The sequence below is a fragment of the Hyperolius riggenbachi genome, chromosome 5 (genome assembly GCF_040937935.1).
Source record: "Hyperolius riggenbachi isolate aHypRig1 chromosome 5, aHypRig1.pri, whole genome shotgun sequence".
In the NCBI taxonomy this organism is placed as follows: domain Eukaryota; kingdom Metazoa; phylum Chordata; class Amphibia; order Anura; family Hyperoliidae; genus Hyperolius; species Hyperolius riggenbachi.
This window is the reverse complement of record NC_090650.1, coordinates 450,623,997-450,643,129: the sequence shown is the minus strand read 5'-3', so window position 1 is coordinate 450,643,129 and position 19,133 is coordinate 450,623,997. Positions and strand designations below refer to the sequence as shown.

General features: G+C 46.3%; 2 protein-coding genes across 2 annotated transcripts in view; one reads left to right on the top strand and one right to left on the bottom strand.

The window, feature by feature from the left end:
- The window catches only part of LOC137519291 (leucine-rich repeat-containing protein 14-like), a 137,651-nt gene that overhangs the window by 24,558 nt on the left and 93,960 nt on the right, over nt 1–19,133 (top strand). The gene's annotated exons all lie outside the window — the stretch shown is intronic.
- Nucleotides 1–19,133, bottom strand: part of MTRR (5-methyltetrahydrofolate-homocysteine methyltransferase reductase) — a 361,300-nt gene that overhangs the window by 270,339 nt on the left and 71,828 nt on the right. Inside the window, exon 3 of the mRNA XM_068238238.1 lies at nt 6,652–6,805. Coding sequence (XP_068094339.1) covers nt 6,652–6,805 — 154 coding nt within the window. The remainder of the gene's footprint in view (nt 1–6,651; nt 6,806–19,133) is intronic.

The window sequence follows — 19,133 nt, the reverse complement described above, 5'->3', positions numbered from 1 at the left end:
GAGATACACCTTATCAGCATAAAGCCATTCACTATCTAGGCTGCTTGGTGGCTGGTGCTCAGCAGGAGGCAGACAGCTAGGCACCTCAGAGGAGAGCTGGTGTCATGCTTGTACCTCATGGAAGGCAGTTGTGTGTTGTCTGCGGAAGGGAGAGCAGCTCAGGGATCTGTGGTGAGCCAGGAGGATCTCCCATGCGGCCAGAAACCGGAGAGGACTTGCTGTAACCCGGAGGGTCCTGGGGCCCTGGACTGTGAACTGTTGTATACCTTGTTCAGCTGGTGTTGTAGACTTGTCCAATGGGTACTGGATGTGGTGACTGGTGAGAACTGCACCAATCGGGACTGCTGGGATGTTTTGCACCTTTTGCACTTCTGCTATTTGTGGAGATACTGGGACTTTAGGACTGGTGTCGTTTTGCCTGTGAAGCTGGGAATTTGGACTCCTTGTTTCGGGGACTCTGTGACACTCCCTTGTGGATTATATCGTAATATTGTGAACTTTTCATGTTAACTGTGTGCCCAATAAATGCCCCGCCAGTCGGGTTTTGTTTAATCTGCCACTATACACTGTGGCCCTGGGGTCTCAGAACCGTCACACCACCTTTCACTTAATTTGGATTCAACAGTTTCTAATTCGGTGTTTAGATAAGGAGGATCAAAGCAATTACGTTTAGCTCGAATCATTTCACCCACCAGAATAGTCTTAATGGTATGATTAGGGTGGCAACTGGAGGCTGTGAGTACTGAATTACCCGCACATGATTTTCTAAAGGTGCGCGTCTCAATATTCCCTGTTTCAGTCGAGCCAATAAGGGTTACATCTAAATAATCTATACCAGCGTTGGCGAACCTATTGCACGCGTGCCGGGTCTGGCACGCGTGCCATAGGTTCGCCAACGCTGGTATAGATTATTTAGCCGATTATTTAGCCAAATCTGCTGGCACGCCAATGCTGCTGCGCTATGAACTGCCCGCAGCGTCTGCTAGATGCCACGCCAGTTCATAGCCTGCAGCCCTGCAGACTCCCGGGAGGAAGAGCAGGGCTACGAGAAGATGGCGCCCAAAGCCCTGTACTGGAGACTATTTGTCTCTCCAGTACAGGGCTTCAGGCGCCATCTTGCCGTAGCCCTGCTCTCTGTCTGTCAGCGCGGGAGACTGCAGGAGGATCGTCCGGGGGAGCTGCGCGCCAGAGGCCGGCCGGAGGAAAAGACTTCTGTCAGGTGAGTAAATTCCTTTTTATGCCGGTGAAATGTGGCCCACTGTGTTATTTTCTGCTAAAATGTTTCCCACATTGCGTTATTTTCTGGTGAAATGTTTCCCACATTGCGTTATTTTCTGGTGAAATGTTTCCCACATTGCGTTATTTTCTGGTGAAATGTTTCCCACATTGCGTTATTTTCTGGTGAAATGTTTCCCACTGCGTTTATTTTCTGGTGAAATGTTGCCCACATTGCGTTATTTTCTGGTGAAATGTTTCCCACATTGCGTTAATTTCTGGTGAAATGATGCCCACTGTGTTTATTTTCTGGTGAAATGTTTCCCACATTGCGTTATTTTCTGGTGAAATGTTTCCCACATTGCGTTATTTTCTGGTGAAATGTTTCCCACATTGCGTTATTTTCTGGTGAAATGTTTCCCACATTGCGTTAATTTCTGGTGAAATGTTGCCCACTGTGTTTATTTTCTGGTGAAATGTTGCCCACTGCGTTTATTTTCTGGTGAAATGTTGCCCACTGCGTTATTTTCTGGTGAAATGCTGCCCACTATGTTTATTTTCTGGTGAAATGAGGCCCACATTGCGTTATTTTCTGGTGAAATGAGGCCCACTGTGTTCATTTTCTGGTGAAATGTGGCCCACATTGCGTTATTTTCTGCTGAAATGCTGCCCACTGTGTTCATTTTCTGGTGAAATGAGGCCCACTGCGTTTATTTTCTGCTGAAATGTTGCCCACATTGCATTTCTTTTCTGGTGTCTGGAGTAACTGTTGCTGCATTTATTATTTAATGGTCATAGTTGGCTATATTTGCTGCTTTGAGGTTACGGTATACTATTAAATAGCATCACACAGTTTCTGCACACTCATGATGCGAATCCTCGTTTCACCACATCATGGCGGAAACACTGCTTTCTTATGCCTTGCTGTTACATCATTACGTTAGCTCCGCCCATACAATGTCATGGTCACGCCCATCACAACATCCCCCCATTGGCACTGATAAATAAGTCGATGTTAGGTCGCAGTTTGGGCACTCGGCCTCTGAAAGGTTAGCCATCACTGATCTATACTATGTGTTTCACCATTCATGGTGAAACTCAAATTCAAATTATTATGATTAATAAAAGAAAGGAAATCTCCAAAATCCCCTGTAGGTCCTCTCCAAACCATGAGCAGGTCATCTATAAACCTCCCGTACCAAAAGATACAGGAGAAATATGGATTAACAGCTCCAAGAATGTGGAGCTCCTCCCACCATCCCATGTAGAAGGTGGCAAGGGGTGGGGAGAACCTGGCTCCCATCGAAGCTCCACATTCCTAGAGATAAAACATGCCATTAAACATCAAATAATTATGTTTCAAAGGAAATGTAAAAGCCATGGAAAGAAAGGACCTCAAGGGAGAGGGATAAGATGAGTAATGATCTAAGTGGTAATTCAGAGCTTCCAGTGCCCTACCATGTGGTATTGAAGAGTAAAGAGAAACTACATCTAGTGTGACCCAGGTGCGGTCCCCTGTCCATTCCACCTGCCGAAGACTAGCTAGTAAATGTTTTCTATCACGTAGATATACTGGAAGATGTGCCACCAAAGGCTGTAGGTGGAAGTCCACCCATTCGCCAAGGCGTTCTCCCATGGATCCAATGCCGGCCACTATGGGTCGACCCCTAGGGGGAAAGTCAGGCTTGTGAATCTTCGGCAGGTGGTGGAATATGGGTACCACTGGTTTCTTTACCATAAGAAAGTCTCTCATTCTCTTAGTCAAAGCATTCATGTTAAGACCCTGATTTAGGAGGACATTTAATCTCTGGGAGAAACCAGCCGTCGGATCAGATGAAAGAGGACGGTAAGTGTTTAAGTCCTGCAGCTGTCTGAGAGCCTCCTGCTCATAATCTGCTGCATTAAAGGGACACTTAAGTCAAACAAAAAAAATGAGTTTTACTCACCTGGGGCTTCCAATAGCCCCCTGCAGCTGTCCGGTGCCCTCGCCGCCTCCCTCCGATCCTCCTGGCCCCGCCGGCAGCCACTTCCTGTTTCGGTGACAGGAGCTGACAGGCTGGGGACGCGAGTGATTCTTCGTATTCCTGGCCAGAATAGCGCCATCTATGCTGCTATAGCATATATCATATACCATATAGCAGCATAGAGGGTGCTAATGTGTCTGGGAATGCGAAGAATCACTCGCGTCCCCAGCTTGTCAGCTCCTGTCACCGAAGCAGTAAGTGGCTGCCGGCAGGGCCAGGAGGATCGGAGGGAGACGGCGAGGGCACCGGACAGCTGCAGGGGGCTATTGGAAGGCCTAGGTGAATAAAACTCTTTTTTTTTTTTTGTTTGACTTAAGTATCCCTTTAAGGGCAACCTTATCCGCGTTATGAATGACTATAGAGGTGTTCACTCCAAGAGATGTCAACACCTCCCTTTCACCCCTAGTCAAATCTGAGGGGGCTCTACGGACCATATTGATTTTTAGTAATTCTTTTTCAACCTGTTCTTGGAAAAGATCTGCTTTAGTTCTAGCCTGAAGGGGATAAAATACTGGGTTTCTGATCTGTACTGGTTTTATATCTTGAACCGAAATGCCATTCTGGCCTGTCAATGATAACTGATGTAAAGTTAAAATTGAATATCCATCCTGTAGGGGAAGTATCACACTGCATTCAGGGGCCGCTGCAGTATTCTCCTGTGTGTCTTCCTCCTGACCCACAATGTTCAAAAAATGTTTTTTAATCATAAGATTTCTCACAAATCGATTAACATCCAATAATGTCTTAGGCTCCCTGCACACTGCAAATCTGATTTGCGATTCTAATTTGCAATTCCTATTTTCCCCGAATGCAATTCACAGAAAAATGGAGGAAATAACGCAGCATGCAGTAACGATTAAAAATCGGAACCAAAATCGGAATCGGAATCACATGCAGTGTGCAGGGGGCCTTAACCACCCTGGCGTTCTATTAAGATCGCCAGGGCGGCTGCGGGAGGGTTTTTTTTAAATTAAAAAAAAACTATTTCATGCAGCCAACTGAAAGTTGGCTGCATGAAAGCCCACTAGAGGGCGCTCCTGAAGCGTAATTCCGATCGCCTCCGGCGATCAGAATTAACAAGGAAGGCTGCAATGAGCAGCCTTCCTTGTTTTGCTTGCCTCGTCGCCATGGCGACGAGCGGAGTGACGTCATGGACGTCAGCCGACGTCCTGACGTCAGCCGCCTCCGATCCAGCCCTTAGCGCTGGCCAGAACTACTTGTTCCGGCTGCGCTGGGCTCCGGCGGCTGGGAAGACCCTCTTTCGCCACTGCACGCAACGGATCGCCGCACTGCGGCGGCGATCAGGTAGCACAAGCGGCTGGCAAAGTGCCGGCTGCGTGTGCTGCTTTTTATTTCACTAAAATCGGCCCAGCAGGGCCTGAGCGGCAGCCTCCGGCGGTGATGGACGAGCTGAGCTCGTCCATACCACCAGGATGGTTAAAAACGTCAAAATGGGAGGAAGGCGCAAAGGAGAGACCTCTCGACAACAAAGAAATTTGTTCCTCGGTTAGGTCAACACTAGAAGGGTTGACCACATTCGAGGAAGGAAGATACTCTAGAGACTACTTTCCTGTGTTTTGTACTCGCTCTTCTAGTCCTTTTCTTTTTTTCTTCTTTCTCTTGTTGGACCCGCCTTTCTTCCTGGGAAGTTGGTAGTAACCTGGGCTGTTTGGTGATTTCATTGACGCCTGTCCTCACTGGTCCCCCGCCACTGGGGTGCCAGAGAGGACTGACTGCACACTCTCCTCTACTGACACAGTTGATCCCTCTGATAGGGAACCAGAGCTATCAGTAGAACAAAAGCTAACTCTTTTCTTATGTATATTTCTCCTGAGTATTGATTTAGGGGTTCCATAGATTGTCTCCCACCTGCCCCATTCGTACACCAGGTTTTTGTGAAAATCATTGGTATCTCTCAAAAACGTAACCCGCTTATTGTTCATGATCAAGCCTTCGAGATTAGCAATGTTTTTCTTCATTGAGTTCATCATACAATTGAAGTGTCTTATAACTCTCAATGTCAGTCTCCGCCTTAATATCTACCAATTTCTTTTCCTTATAAAGCACTATTAGTCTCATATATTTCATAGAACAATCAGTTAGGATCATCTTCCACTCTAGGACAAACTCATCAGAATAAACAGTGGTGGGTACTTTGTTTATTCTTAATCCTCTGGGGATAATACCCTTATTTAAGCAATGTTTCATACTAGTAACGTCCCACCACAATCTAGTTTCTTTGTCCAATAAACCCTCTAGACTAGCTGACTAAAGCACTAACTTTTCCAGCATTGCAAACTGGAAACAACAGGCGTTCACATTGGGTTTATTTTTCCTGGATTTTTATTTATCATCATATATTTATGATGATATCCAAGCTATATTTAATGGGTAAATAAGGACTGATTGATGAAAGTTTCTTAACCGCACAGTTCAATTTTCATATTCCTTCTTTGTTTTCCACTAAGGTTTGCTTTATGGAAGTGTTCACAGCAAAGCCTTGCCGTAAAGTAACATAGAAGTATTCTCGTGGTTAGATAGATCAGAGTTTTAGACAAGGTACATTTCTTCCATATTGTTCTCATGTCTTCTAGATAGATGGTGCATTATAATTAGGTAGTTGCAGAAGTAAATATATCCTATCTTGCAATCGTACTGCTCGTGTTTTATGGTCTGATCGATTACCGTCTTGTAGTTGACTTTACTGTGGAATTGTGTAATCAGCTCATAACAAGAAGTATCTTGTGAGTTTTATGTAATCCAGGAACTCAATTTGCAATTATTCTGATATATTCTTATATTTAATTATATTAAATTATTTTGATTAAATAGTTGTCTTGATTTTTCACTTCTTGTACCAATGTATTGAGAAATCTCGCTATTGAATTCAGGGTCGGGCATATGATATTGTAAGACTCCTCCCCTATTATTTTTTCGTAGGAGGTCTTAGCTTTTGATATTTATACTTCCGGTTATAGTTTATATGACCGTATCATAATTAGCCTGACAGGGGATGGGGATAAACAAGCTTCGGGATGCACTTTTGTGAGAGGGAAGGGAGGGGGCACCCACCACAATGGTCTTCTGCAGTACTGGAGCTCAGATGATGCAACACCTGTTAGTTCCATAAAGACTGCACCCTTCCTAGGACTTTGGCAAGAGGCCTCTGTTTGTTTTCTGACATCATGGGCATGGACTCCTGGCTTATGGCCCAATGCGCTGTGTCTGACCAGATTCTGGTGCCATTTTTGTACTGTATCATTCTGCTTATATGAGATCTGTTGCTTGCTGCATTACGGCCAGTACATGACATCAGTTGTATATATTACTCTCTTTCAATAACAAGCTGTTTGCTTCTTATCTGGTGCCTCACATACCATTTCTATTGATAAAGACTGTATTGGATACATACCCAATAATCCATATCTCAGATGGGCTAAATAATCATTTGGCAAATCTTTGTTCTGAATTCTTCTTACAAATTTGACTGCAGTTTCAGGAGGATCCCCAGTTCCAGTTGTAGAGATGACAAAGACGACCGGATCCTTCTCCTTCTCCAGGCTAAACTGAAATGACAAGGTTTGACTATAAGCACCCATGAATAATAATATTACTGATCTATAAAGTGCTTACAGCTTCTGCTGTACAATAAATACTGCACAGACTAATGCAGAGAGAATGCAGGCATCATCCGCCGACTCTGTCAGGGTCATTAAGTTTGCGGATGACACCACCATCCTGGAGCTCATTGGCGAGGACGGGGAACATGAATATCGCATGGAGGTTGAGCAGATCCACAGGTGGTGCAAGGATTACAATCTCGTACTAAATACAGCAAAAACTGTGGAACTGATTGTTGACTTCAGAAGGAGCGCTCCGTCTCCTAGTCCGGTTTACATTGATGGTACTGAGGTCTCGAGGGTACACAGCACTCGGTTTTTGGGCACCACCATCACTGACAGCTTGAAGTAGGGTGAAAATACCGTAACTCAAAAGAAAGCCCAGCAAAGGCTGTTCTTCCTCATGCAGCTCAGAAAGTTTGGAATGCCACGGGAGCTAATGACTAGTTTCTACACTGCCACTATCGAGTCTGTCCTTTGCTCCTCCATCATTGTCTGGTACTCTGGGGCAAATGCAAAGGACAGACGTAAACTACAGAGGGTAATCAGTGCTGCTGAGAGGATCATCGGGTCACCCCTGCCCCCCCTGGACCTCCTCCACTGATCTAGAATGAGGTCCAGGGCCAACAGGATTACTCAGGACCCCTCCCACCCTGGCTGTTACTTCTTCGACAACCTCCCGCTAGGCCGCCGCTATAGGACCATTCTCACCAAAACCGCCAGGCACAGAAATACCTTCTTCCCTCAGGCGGTCCTCCTACTCAACTCAAGCTCTCTCCCAAAGGGCACTGGCTAATCTTCCATAGCTGCCCAGCAGATGAAAACATGCCTACAGGCAGGCCCCTGCCAGATTATTTTACAGAATGTTTGTCTATTTTACAAATAGCTCGTCTATCTGCACTATGAACCGTGTTGTAGTTAAATTGTTGTTATTGCTGTTTTTGTATCTATTATCTATTCCATGTTGTTGTTATCATATTGGCACTACATTCTAGTTAAAGGTGGTCATCGTCGTTTCTTAGCTACTATCTGTACCATGTTGATGTTACTAATTTGCACTACCATGCACTATGCCAATTGCCATGTGTCCAAAATTAATTCCAGGTGCGGCATCTGTCGTACTTGGCGAATAAAGCTGATTCTGATAAATATACATATATACATACATAGAGGAATAATAGAAAACAACAAGAGAGGAGGCTGCTTCTCATTACAGCTCAGATTCTCAGGGGTAGGGAAGACATAAGAGGAAGTTAGAATCAGTTTTATTCACCAAAGCACAACTAGGTTGGTTTTGGCAAAAAGCAGGGCAGAAGTAGGAGGTAAGACAACACAGATTGTCAACAGGTTACAGCTGCAGCAGATTAACAATAACATTTATCAGTATCAACAGCACAGGGTGCTACAACAGTAGCTGCAGCCTAAAGGGAAAAGGAGGGAGGATGACTGCAGGGGGAGGGGACATGGAGAGAGTTCATGAGTTTTACAGCAAAGGGGAGAAAAAAGTTTTTGAAGTGCTGGTAGAGATGGTCCGGAATCTCCAGCCTGATGGGAGCCGACTAAAGAAGCTATGGCCGCCGTGTGAGGGATCGTTGGCAATCCTCTTTGCTCTGGAGCGCAGTCTTGTGTTGTGAATGAGGTCTAATTGGGGGGGGGGTCCCAATTATCCTCTCTGCGGATCTGTTGACACACTGAAGTTCTGTCTCTGGTGGAGGAGTCAATGTGCCAGACTGGGATGGATGAATAGAGGACAGATTTGATGGTGGCGGAGTAGAAGGACCTAAGAAGCTCCTGGGCAATGCCAAACTTCGTTGCTGAAGTAAGGATAGTCTTCGCTGGGCCTTCTTCTGGGTTGAGATGGTGCTGGCCTTCTGACTCAGGTCGTCCGATATGGTTGTGCCCAGGGCTGTGGAGTCGGTCCAAAAATCCACCGACTCCGACTCCTCAGTTTAGGATTCCACCGACTCCGACTCCTCGACTCCGACTCCTCTAATTTGCATATTACAATTTTGTTGATTAAAAGTATGTAACATGAAATTTGTCTCTTAACTGCCAACGCTTAGGAATTTTACAAGACAACTGAAGTGAGAAGGATATGTAGACTACTATATTTATTCCCTTTAGACTAAAACTAGTCCTTGGTAAGAGTACTTGTAAAAGGTACAAACCGGAACAAAGAACATCTATCAGGCCCTAGGCAATGTAAGTGTGGGTACATGTAAGAATGATGTGCAGGTACTCTGCAGGGGAAGGAGGAGATTGTAAACAGACAACACCTCTGTGTTCAATGTGCACAGCATTCTCAGTGGATTCCCTGCAGCTCTGTGGGGAGTGCATATGTAGAGTATAGTACTACTATGTAACAAAGTAAACCTGAGACAGATGAAATTAAAGTTTTATACATACTTGGGGCTTTCTCCAGCCGCCTTCAGGATAATCAGTCCCTCGTTGTCCTCCTCCACCACCTGGATCTTCTGCTATGAGTCCAGGTACTTGAGCCAGTCGGGCGTAGTGCGCATGCACACACTCCGCTGCCAGGAGCATACTACACCTGTGCAGCACTATTGCGCAGGTGCAGAATGTTCATGGCTGTGGGAGCGGCATGCGGCCGGACAGCGCTGACTGGCTGAATTACCAGGACTCATAGCAGAAGATCCGGGTGGTGGAGGACAGTGAGGGACTAATTAGCCTGAAGGGGGCTGGAATAAGCCCCAGGTATGTATAAAACTTTACTTTTCATCCGTCTCAGTTACCCTTTAATTTGTAGTCACCAAACCAAATTTTAACCTCCTTGGCGGTAATCCCGAGCTGAGCTCGGGGTATGCCGCCGGAGGTCGCCGCTCAGGCCCTGCTGGGCCGATTCCAATTCTGTAAAAAGCAGCACACGCAGCCGGCACTTTGCCAGCCGCGTGTGCTGCCCGATCGCCGCCGCTCCGCGGCGATCCGCCGCGTGCAGCGGCGAAAGAGGGTCCCCCCAGCCGCCCGAGCCCAGCGCAGCCGGAACAAACAGTTCCGGCCGGCGCTAGGGGCTGGATCGGGCGGCTCTGACGTCAGGACGTCGACTGACGTCCATGACGTCACTCCGCTCGTCGCCATGGCGACGAGGAAAGCGAAACAAGATAGGCCGCTCATTGCGGCCTATCTTGTTACTTTCGATTGCCGGAGGCGATCGAAAGTACGCTTCCGGAGCGCCCTCTAGTGGGCTTTCATGCAGCCAACTTTCAGTTGGCTGCATGAAATATTTTTTTTTTAATTTAAAAAAAACCCTCCCGCAGCCTCCCTGGCAAAATAAATAAACCGCCAGGGAGGTTAACAACATATCAAATAATTTGATTTCATCAGCAAAGGGAGTGCATACATTTGCATAAATTAGCATCAATGCAGAATTATTTCCATCTCGTTGACCATCTCTATTAGTGACACAGCTACACATCAGGCTTTATTTTTACAGCATAGATGTTATTTAGTATATATAAGAGATTCCTGTGTACACATCCTATATACAGTCACAATCAGATATGTATATCTGACCTTAAAAATACGGGGACTGCTTTATTGAAGCAGCACAAGTAACTAATTTTAATTGGTTTATTTCATTTTTGTGGACTAAGCACAGCTATTACTGTATATATACTGTATATATACATTATTTTTAATGACTATTATCTGAGAAATAGAACATTTTATCATATTTTCTATTTTAATTACAGTTACAAATTCATTAGGAGTCGGAGTCGGAGTCGGTGCATTTTTTCCCGACTCCGACTCCAGGCACCCAAAATTGCCCGACTCCACGACTCCGACTCCACGACTCCGACTCCACAGCCCTGGTTGTGCCCAGGAGGCAGGCACTGGATACTCTTTCGACTGCAGTGCAGCCCGTATAGATCAGAGGTGGGTTAATAGCATGCTTTCTGAAGTCAATGACCATCTCAATAATTTTGGTTGTGTTTAGGACCAGCCTGTTCTCTGTACACCAGTGGTGAATTCTATTAACCTCCCGATGGTAGTCCTGCTCATTATCCTTATTTACAAGGCCAACAATGGTGGTGTCATCTGCAAATTTGATGATTTTGAGAGTTTGCTGCGGAAATACAGTTATTTGTATAAAGAGAACAGGACCACTAGAAGACGCAGCCTTGTAATTCTTGGTCTACAGGAGATGTCCCCAGCTTAATAACTTGGGACCTGAGTAAGCCCATGATCAATACACAGAGTGGCATGGATGTCCAGCTCAGTGAAATGAGTATGTGGGGACAGATGGTATTGAAGGCCAAGCTTAATTCCAGAAGAAGAATCCTAGAAGAAGAGACTGTAACCATATAGGAACTACTACAAAGCATAGGCTGAACACTGGGAAACCTGCAGAACTTCCAGGAAAAGAAAAAAATCAGGAGCTCCCGATACTGCAGTAAGTCAACACAATTGTAGAGAAGAGGGAAATAAAAAGATGGCACAGTACTCACACACCTAGGTTGTGGAAGGGCAACCACGGTGAAAGGATTCATGTGGTGGGTCCAACCACCCTGTACGCCCCAGTAGGTTCAGTCATTCTCAAGAAAAAGTACAGTGAAGATTTGCGAGTTGTTTCAATATCACAGTTTATATCTGCATAATTGAATTCCTCCATAACTATGACCCCATGTTTGCTGGCAGCTTGTTCAGTCTGCTGCAGTCATTGCACATCCTCCATGTTATTAAAGTGAACCAGGGGTAAAAAGAAAATTATGAGATAGCTGTACACTGCTCAATAAAGAGAACACAAAAAGACAAAGTTACTTACCGATAACGTCTTTTCCGGGAATCGTAAGGACAGCACCCTGAGAGAAGTCCTCTCACACTCCACTGGACAGGATCTGCACAATTTGCATAAAAGATTGACAGAGAGCAGATAGAAGGTGGATACAACACACTCACTTCAGTCAAAAAAGAGAAGACACCACAATGATGCTTAAGCTTATTGATTATTACAAAAAAAACCAAGGGTGGGTAGCACCAGGTGCTGTCCTTACGATTCCCGGAAAAGACGGTTTCGGTAAGTAACTTTGTCTTTCCCTGATCATCTACAGACAGCACCCTGAGTGATAGACAAGATATAGGAACAAGCTAGGGACTCTTTTACCAAACACTAAATCCAAACTAGCAGAAAGATTTTACTTGCAATGTCTGGCAAATGTGTTGGAGCAAGACCAGGTCGCTGCCCTGCATATCTGCTGATAGAGGTTCCAGCCCTCTCTGTCCAAGAAGTAGCAACTGCCCTGGTTACATAGTTACATAGTTATTTTGGTTGAAAAAAGACATACGTCCATCGAGTTCAACCAGTATAAAGTACAACACCAGCCTGCTCCCTCACATATCCCTGTTGATCCAGAGGAAGGCGAAAAAACCCTTACAAGGCATGGTCAAATTATCCCCAAAATGGTTGAATGAGCTCTGACTGAAGGAGGAGTCCAGTTCTGTAATTCATAAGCCAGGACGATTGCTTGTTTTAACCATCTCGCAACAGCAGATTTGTAAGCTCGCATTCCTCTGTTTGGACCAGCAAATAGAACTAAGAGAGTCTCTGACTTTCTCCAAACTGATGTAGTTTGTAAATACTGTAATAAACACCTTCTGACATCTAGACAATGAAGTGTTTCATCTTTAGCATTAGAAGGATTATCACAAAAGGATGGTAAATACATTTCCTGGGATCTATGGAAAGCCGAGGAGACCTTAGGTACGGTGACCATACGTCCCGCTTTACCCGGGACGCGTCCCGCCTTCGGGGGGCGCTGTCCCAGGCTGCATGAGGTCCCGGGAAACGTCCTGCTTTTAGCAGCGGGACGTCCCGGCCTCGGGACTCTGGCCACCGTACAATGAACTAGCCGCAGCGTCTACTAGACGCTGCGCTAGTTCATTCCCCGCAGCCCCGCTCCAGCCTGCATTGTCCTCCTCCGGCAGGCACAGGCAGAGCAGAGCTACGGGAAGATGGCGTCTGGAGGTGGAGCCCTGTACTGGAGACTATTTGTGTCTGCAGTACAGGGCTCCGCCTCCGGACGCCATCTTGCCGTAGCCCTGCTCTGCCTGTGAGAGGCTGAGCTGGAGATTGAAGATCATCCAGGCCAGGGGGAGCTGCACACACCAGAGGCCGGCTGCGTGAGGGGACGTCTTCTGCCAGGTGAGTAAATGCTTTTTCTTGCAGGTGAAGTGTTTGCCCACATTGTGTTCATTTTGTACTGTCATGTTTGCCCGCAATGCGTTTATCTTGTACTGACATGTTTGCCCGCAGTGCGTTTATCTTGTACTGACATGTTTGCCCGCAGTGCGTTTATCTTGTACTGACATGTTTGCCCGCAGTGCGTTTATCTTGTACTGACATGTTTGCCCGCAGTGAGTTTATCTTGTACTGACATGCTTGCCCGCAGTGAGTTTATTTTGTACTGACATGTTTGCCCGCAGTGCGTTTATTTTGTACTGACATGTTTGCCCCCATTGCGTTTATTTTGTACTGACATGTTTGCCCCCATTGCGTTTATTTTATGCTGACATGTTGCCCGCAATGCGTTTATTTTGTGCTGAAATGTTGCCCGCAATGCGTTTATTTTGTGCTGAAATGTTGCCCATTGTGTTTATTTTGTGGTGTCTGGGGTAACTGTTGCTGCATTTATTATTTAATGGTCATAGTTGGCTGTGTTTGCTGCTTTGGGGTTATGGCATACTATTAAATAGCATCACACAATTTCTGCACACCTATGATGTGAATCCACGTTTGACCACATCACGGCGTAAACACTGCTTTCTTATGCCTCGCTGTTGCATCATTACGTTAGCTCCGCCCATAGAATGTCATGGCCACGCCCATTTTTCACGCGCGCTGCAGACACCACATTGTTCGGCGCGGCGCGCTGTGCGCGCCGCACCCCCTATTTTTTGCCGCGGCGCACTCCGCGCGCCCCCCCCCCCCCCCCCCCCCGATTCCCCCCGTCCCAGGTTGAGCCTACAAAAATCTGGTCACTCTACCTTAGGTAGAAAAAAAAGGATTCAGTCTTAATGTAACACGATCTTCTGATATGATACAGTATGGCTCATTAAGGGCTCGTTTCCACTGTAGCGGTGCGGAATCGCCTGGATTCCACCGCTGAAGAAATTGCATGCGGCTGCGTTTCCCCATGCGGATTTACCCGCGATTTCGCATGCGATTTTGCATGGCAAGGAGCCAGGCGAATTTAACCATGTCACTGCCTGTGTAAAGTTCCATTGCCTTTCATGCGAAATCGCCTGCGAAATCGCGGGGAAATCCGCATGACAAAGCCGCATGCGATTTCCCTATTGAATGCATTAGCGGCGATTCGCCCGCATTCCTGCCGCACGCGAAATCTGACGACCCTGTCGTGCAGATTTTTCCTGCACCGAAAAACGCCGCCGCCGCCCACGTGGAAACAGCCCCATCCACTAACATTGAGTATGCGAATCCGCATGCAGTGCCCGCATGCGGATTCGCTATAGTGGAAACGAGCCCTAATAGATAGAGCTTGCATTTCAGAAATGGACAGAATAACAGTGGTTTTTTTTTAAAGTTAAAGGTTTTTTCTGAAATCTCATGAATAGGCTCAAACGGTGCAAAAGTCATTGTCTGCAGGAAGGTATTCAGATCCCATGGGGAAGAGCTCACACTTTCTGTACAGGACAGATCTCAGATCCCATGGGGGAGAGCTCACACTCTCTGTACAGGACAGATCTCAGATCCCATGGGGGAGAGCTCACACTTTCTGTACAGGACAGATCTCAGATCCCATGGGGGAGAGCTTACACTCTCTGTACAGGACAGATCTCAGATCCCATGGGGGAGAGCTCACACTCTCTGTACAGGACAGATCTCAGATCCCATGGGGGAGAGCTCACACTTTCTGTGGTGCAGAAGTCATTGTCTGCAGGAAGGTATTCAGATCCCATGGGGAAGAGCTCACACTTTCTGTACAGGACAGATCTCAGATCCCATGGGGGAGAGCTCACACTCTCTGTACAGGACAGATCTCAGATCCCATGGGGGAGAGCTCACACTTTCTGTACAGGACAGATCTCAGATCCCATGGGGGAGAGCTTACACTCTCTGTACAGGACAGATCTCAGATCCCATGGGGGAGAGCTCACACTCTCTGTACAGGACAGATCTCAGATCCCATGGGGGAGAGCTCACACTTTCTGTGGTGCAGAAGTCATTGTCTGCAGGAAGGTATTCAGATCCCATGGGGAAGAGCTCACACTCTCTGTACAGGACAGATCTCAGATCCCATGGGGGAGAGCTCACACTTTCTGTACAGGACAGATCTCAGATCCCATGGGGGAGAGCTCACACTTTCTGTACAGGACAGATCTCAGATCCCATGGGGGAGAGCTTACACTCTCTGTACAGGACAGATCTCAGATCCCATGGGGGAGAGCTCACACTCTCTGTACAGGACAGATCTCAGATCCCATGGGGGAGAGCTCACACTTTCTGTGGTGCAGAAGTCATTGTCTGCAGGAAGGTATTCAGATCCCATGGGGAAGAGCTCACACTTTCTGTACAGGACAGATCTTGGCTAATCCTTTAAATAATTGAATAACAAAGGAATCATCCATAAGACGTTTCTGTAAAAAAAAACACTTAAGATGGATGTTTGGACTTTTAAAGGGTTTGTTCTCAAACCCTTCTGAAACCCCTCCTGTAAAAACTTCTGGACCAAAGAAACTTAATTAACTGGTGAGTTATTTTTCTGGCACCAAAATCTAAAGACTCTCTAAGCTCTGGCATAAATTCTCCTTGTGAAAAGCTATCTACTCTGTAGTAAAGTCTTGGTTAAACCATCAGAGAACCCCTTGCTCTTCGGCATTCTCCACTCAGGTTCCAGGCTGCTAGATGCAACATCCTCAACTGTGGATGAAAAACTGGTCTCTGCTGAAGCAGATCCATCCTAAGCGGCTGAATCCACTGATCTTGTATAGACAGTCTTTTGAGAAGAGAAAACCAGGGTCTCTTGGGAACCACTAGAATTACCCTGGCCCTCTCCTTCTGACTCTTGCTGTGAATTCTGGTCAAGAGCATCCTTAGTGGAAAGGCATAAAGAAGAAGATGATCCCAGATTATGGAGAAGGCATCTATTACTGTAGGCTTGTCCTGGGGGCAAAGAGAACAAAAACATCTCACATTTCTTGTATGATTTGGTGGCAAATAAGTCCATGACTGGTGCACCCCATCTGTGCACTATCTCCTGAAAAATGTCCCAATGTAGGGCCCACTCATCCTGTAAAAGAGTCTCTCGACTGAGATAATCTGCCACTTGATTCAAAGAAACCTTCAGGTGAATTGCTTTCAGAGATTGCAGAATCTCTTCTGACCAAGACAGACTCTATTCCGCTTGTCTCCATAGTGACATATTCTTTGCCAATTCAAATAATCCACTACTGAACTGTTGTCTGTTCTCACAGTTAGATGAGTGTTCTGCAGCAGTCGTGAAGTGTTGAAAAGCCCTCCAAACCGCTTCCATCTCTCTGTTGTTTGAGGGCAAAGCCATCCAATCTTGACTCCATGCAACCTGGGCAGGAAGATTGTCCAAATGTGCCCCCATCCCATCCCTGAGCACTGGCATCTGTTGTCAGAATAGTTTCTGATGGATAGTTCCATAACTTCACTGTTAAAAGGTGGGAAGGATCTTTCCACCAATCCAGAGACCTCTTTATTTTTGGAGGAATCACACACAGTAGTGTGTGTGGCATCTACATGCCTGTATGACCTACTTATGACATCCTGGCATGCTTCTGATAAAGTGGCTGATGGTCTCCTGAGGAATCTCCTCCCCGACCTGGTCTAAAGCATCCACCAACTCCTGTACAGTCCGTGGTGCAACGTGGTCTTGGTAAATGGAGTAAGACATGGGGCTTGATTCACAAAGCGGTGCTAACAGTTAGCACGCTGGTGAAAAGCCCTTTATCAAGCCTAAACTCAGTTTAGGTGTGATAAGTTTAGGTATGATAAGTTTAGGCGTGATACGTTTAGGCGTGATACATTTAGGCGTGATAAGTTTAGGCGTGATAAGTTTAAGCACCAACTGGGTTAGCACCGCAGTGCACAGCTGATCAAAAGTTTTGCGCTAGCAAAGTCTGGTGCACTTCGCATAGAGTTTAATGGCGCTGCTTTGCGTGCTGGACTTTGCGCACGCTCTAAACTTATCTAAACTTATCACGCCTAAACTGGCTTTTCACCAGCGTGGTGCAATGGTTATCACGCCTAAAGTCTTTAACTGGGTTAGCACCGCTTTGTGAATCGAGCCCATGATGTTCCAGATGTGCTCAATTGGATTCAGGTCTGGGGAATGTGCTGGGCAGTCCATAGCATCAATGTCTTCGTCTTGCAGGAACTGCTAACACACTTAGGCCACATGAGGTCTAGCATCATCTTGCATTAGGAGGAGCCCAGGGCTAACCGCACCAGCATATTGTCTCACAAGGGGTTTAAGAATCTCATCTTGGTACCTAATGGCAGTCAGGCTACCTCTGGCTAGCACTTGTGCTCAGTTTGAACCTGCTTTCATCTGTGAAGAGCACAGGACGCTAGTGGCAGATTTGCCAATCTTGGTGTTCTATGGCAAATGCCAAACATCCTGCACAGTGTTGGGCTGTAAGCTCAACCCTTACCTGTGGACGTCGGGCCCTCATACCACCCTCATGGAGTCTGTTTCTGACTGAGCAGACACATGCCCATTTGTGGCCTGCTGGAGGTCATTTTCCAGGGCTCTGGCAGTGCTCCTCCTTGCACATAGGTGGAGGTAGCGGTCCTGCTGCTGGGTTGTTGCCCTCCTACGTCCTCCTCCACGTCTCTTGATGTAGTGCCTCTCCTGGTAGCGCCTCCTTGCTCTGGACACTACGCTGACAGATGCAGCAAACCTTCTTGCCACAGCTCCTATTGATGTGCCATCCTGGATGAGCTGCACTACCTGAGCCACTTGTGTGGGTTGTAGACTCCGTCTCATGCTACCACTAGAGTGACAGCACCACCAGCATTCACAAGTGACCAAAATATCAGCCAGAAAGCTCAGGAACTGAGACGTGGTCTGTGGTCGCCACCAGCATAGCCGCTCCTTTACTGGGGAAGTCTTGCTAATGGCCTATAATTTCCACCTATTGTCAATCAGCATTGCTACCTAAGCAGACAGTTTGATTTCACAGAAGTCTGCTTGACTTGGAGATGCATCGTGTAGTTTAAGTGGAGAGAAATTGGCCCATATGCAATTCACTTTTTCTCCAGAGTTTTCTCCTAGGTTATATGTCCACACCTTGTCATAAAATTGCCTTTTGAGTCACCAGCAAGCAAGGAAATACTCAACATAATTGTGATAGTACCTTTTCACCAACTTTTGGGTACTTTTTCAAATGTAAAATGCTGAAACGTTAATTAAAGAGACTCTGTAACAACATTTTCAGCCTTATTTCTTCTATCCTATAAGTTCCTACACCTGTTCTAATGTGCTCTGGATTACTGCAGCCTTTTTTAGTTGCACTTTCTCTGTAATAGATCTAATCTTTTCTTGTCAAGCCTTGTCGAGACAGAGGAATGCACTCTCTCTGCTGTGATAGGGAGAAGTTATGCACGCCCCCTGCAGGCTCTCCTGTGTGTGTACGAGTCACAGGATTGTCTCTGCTCACAGCCAGCGTCTCTGCAAGGCTCGTGGAGCTGAGGCATTTCAAACAGCTATGAGTGCAGAGAGATCAGTGCAGAGCTCAGACAAGCAGCTAAGGAAGCACGAGGGAGTAAAATTCCAGCAATCTAGTCACATTTCAGAGGAGCTTCTGCAAACAGGCACCTGCTCTGATGATGTATTTCCTGTTTGGCAGCCATCTTCATTGATTACAAAAACAATGAATAAAACAGTGATTTTATCACCAGGAAAGCAGCAGAAACAGTGAAAATGTCACAGAGGGGGCTAGGAAAAGACAACAAACAGGCTGGTACGTTTATGTAAGATTTTCACAGTACAGATTCTCTTTAAAGTGAAGAGGAAATGTATCTCCTAGGAGATAACCCAGGAGAAAAATGTAAATGCATATGGCCCATTAAGTGGGCCGATTTATTTTTTTTAGCAGTGTGTGTGTGTGTGTGTGTGTGTATATATATATATGTGTTCTCCCCAGAGCAGTTTACCTGGGCGGGCCTCCCGGGTGAGATCCATAAGCGCCCGGGTAAAATTATCCCCGCTCTGTGCATTAATTAGTGATCAGCGGCGGCTGTATCATTGCAGCCAGCCGCTGTCACTCA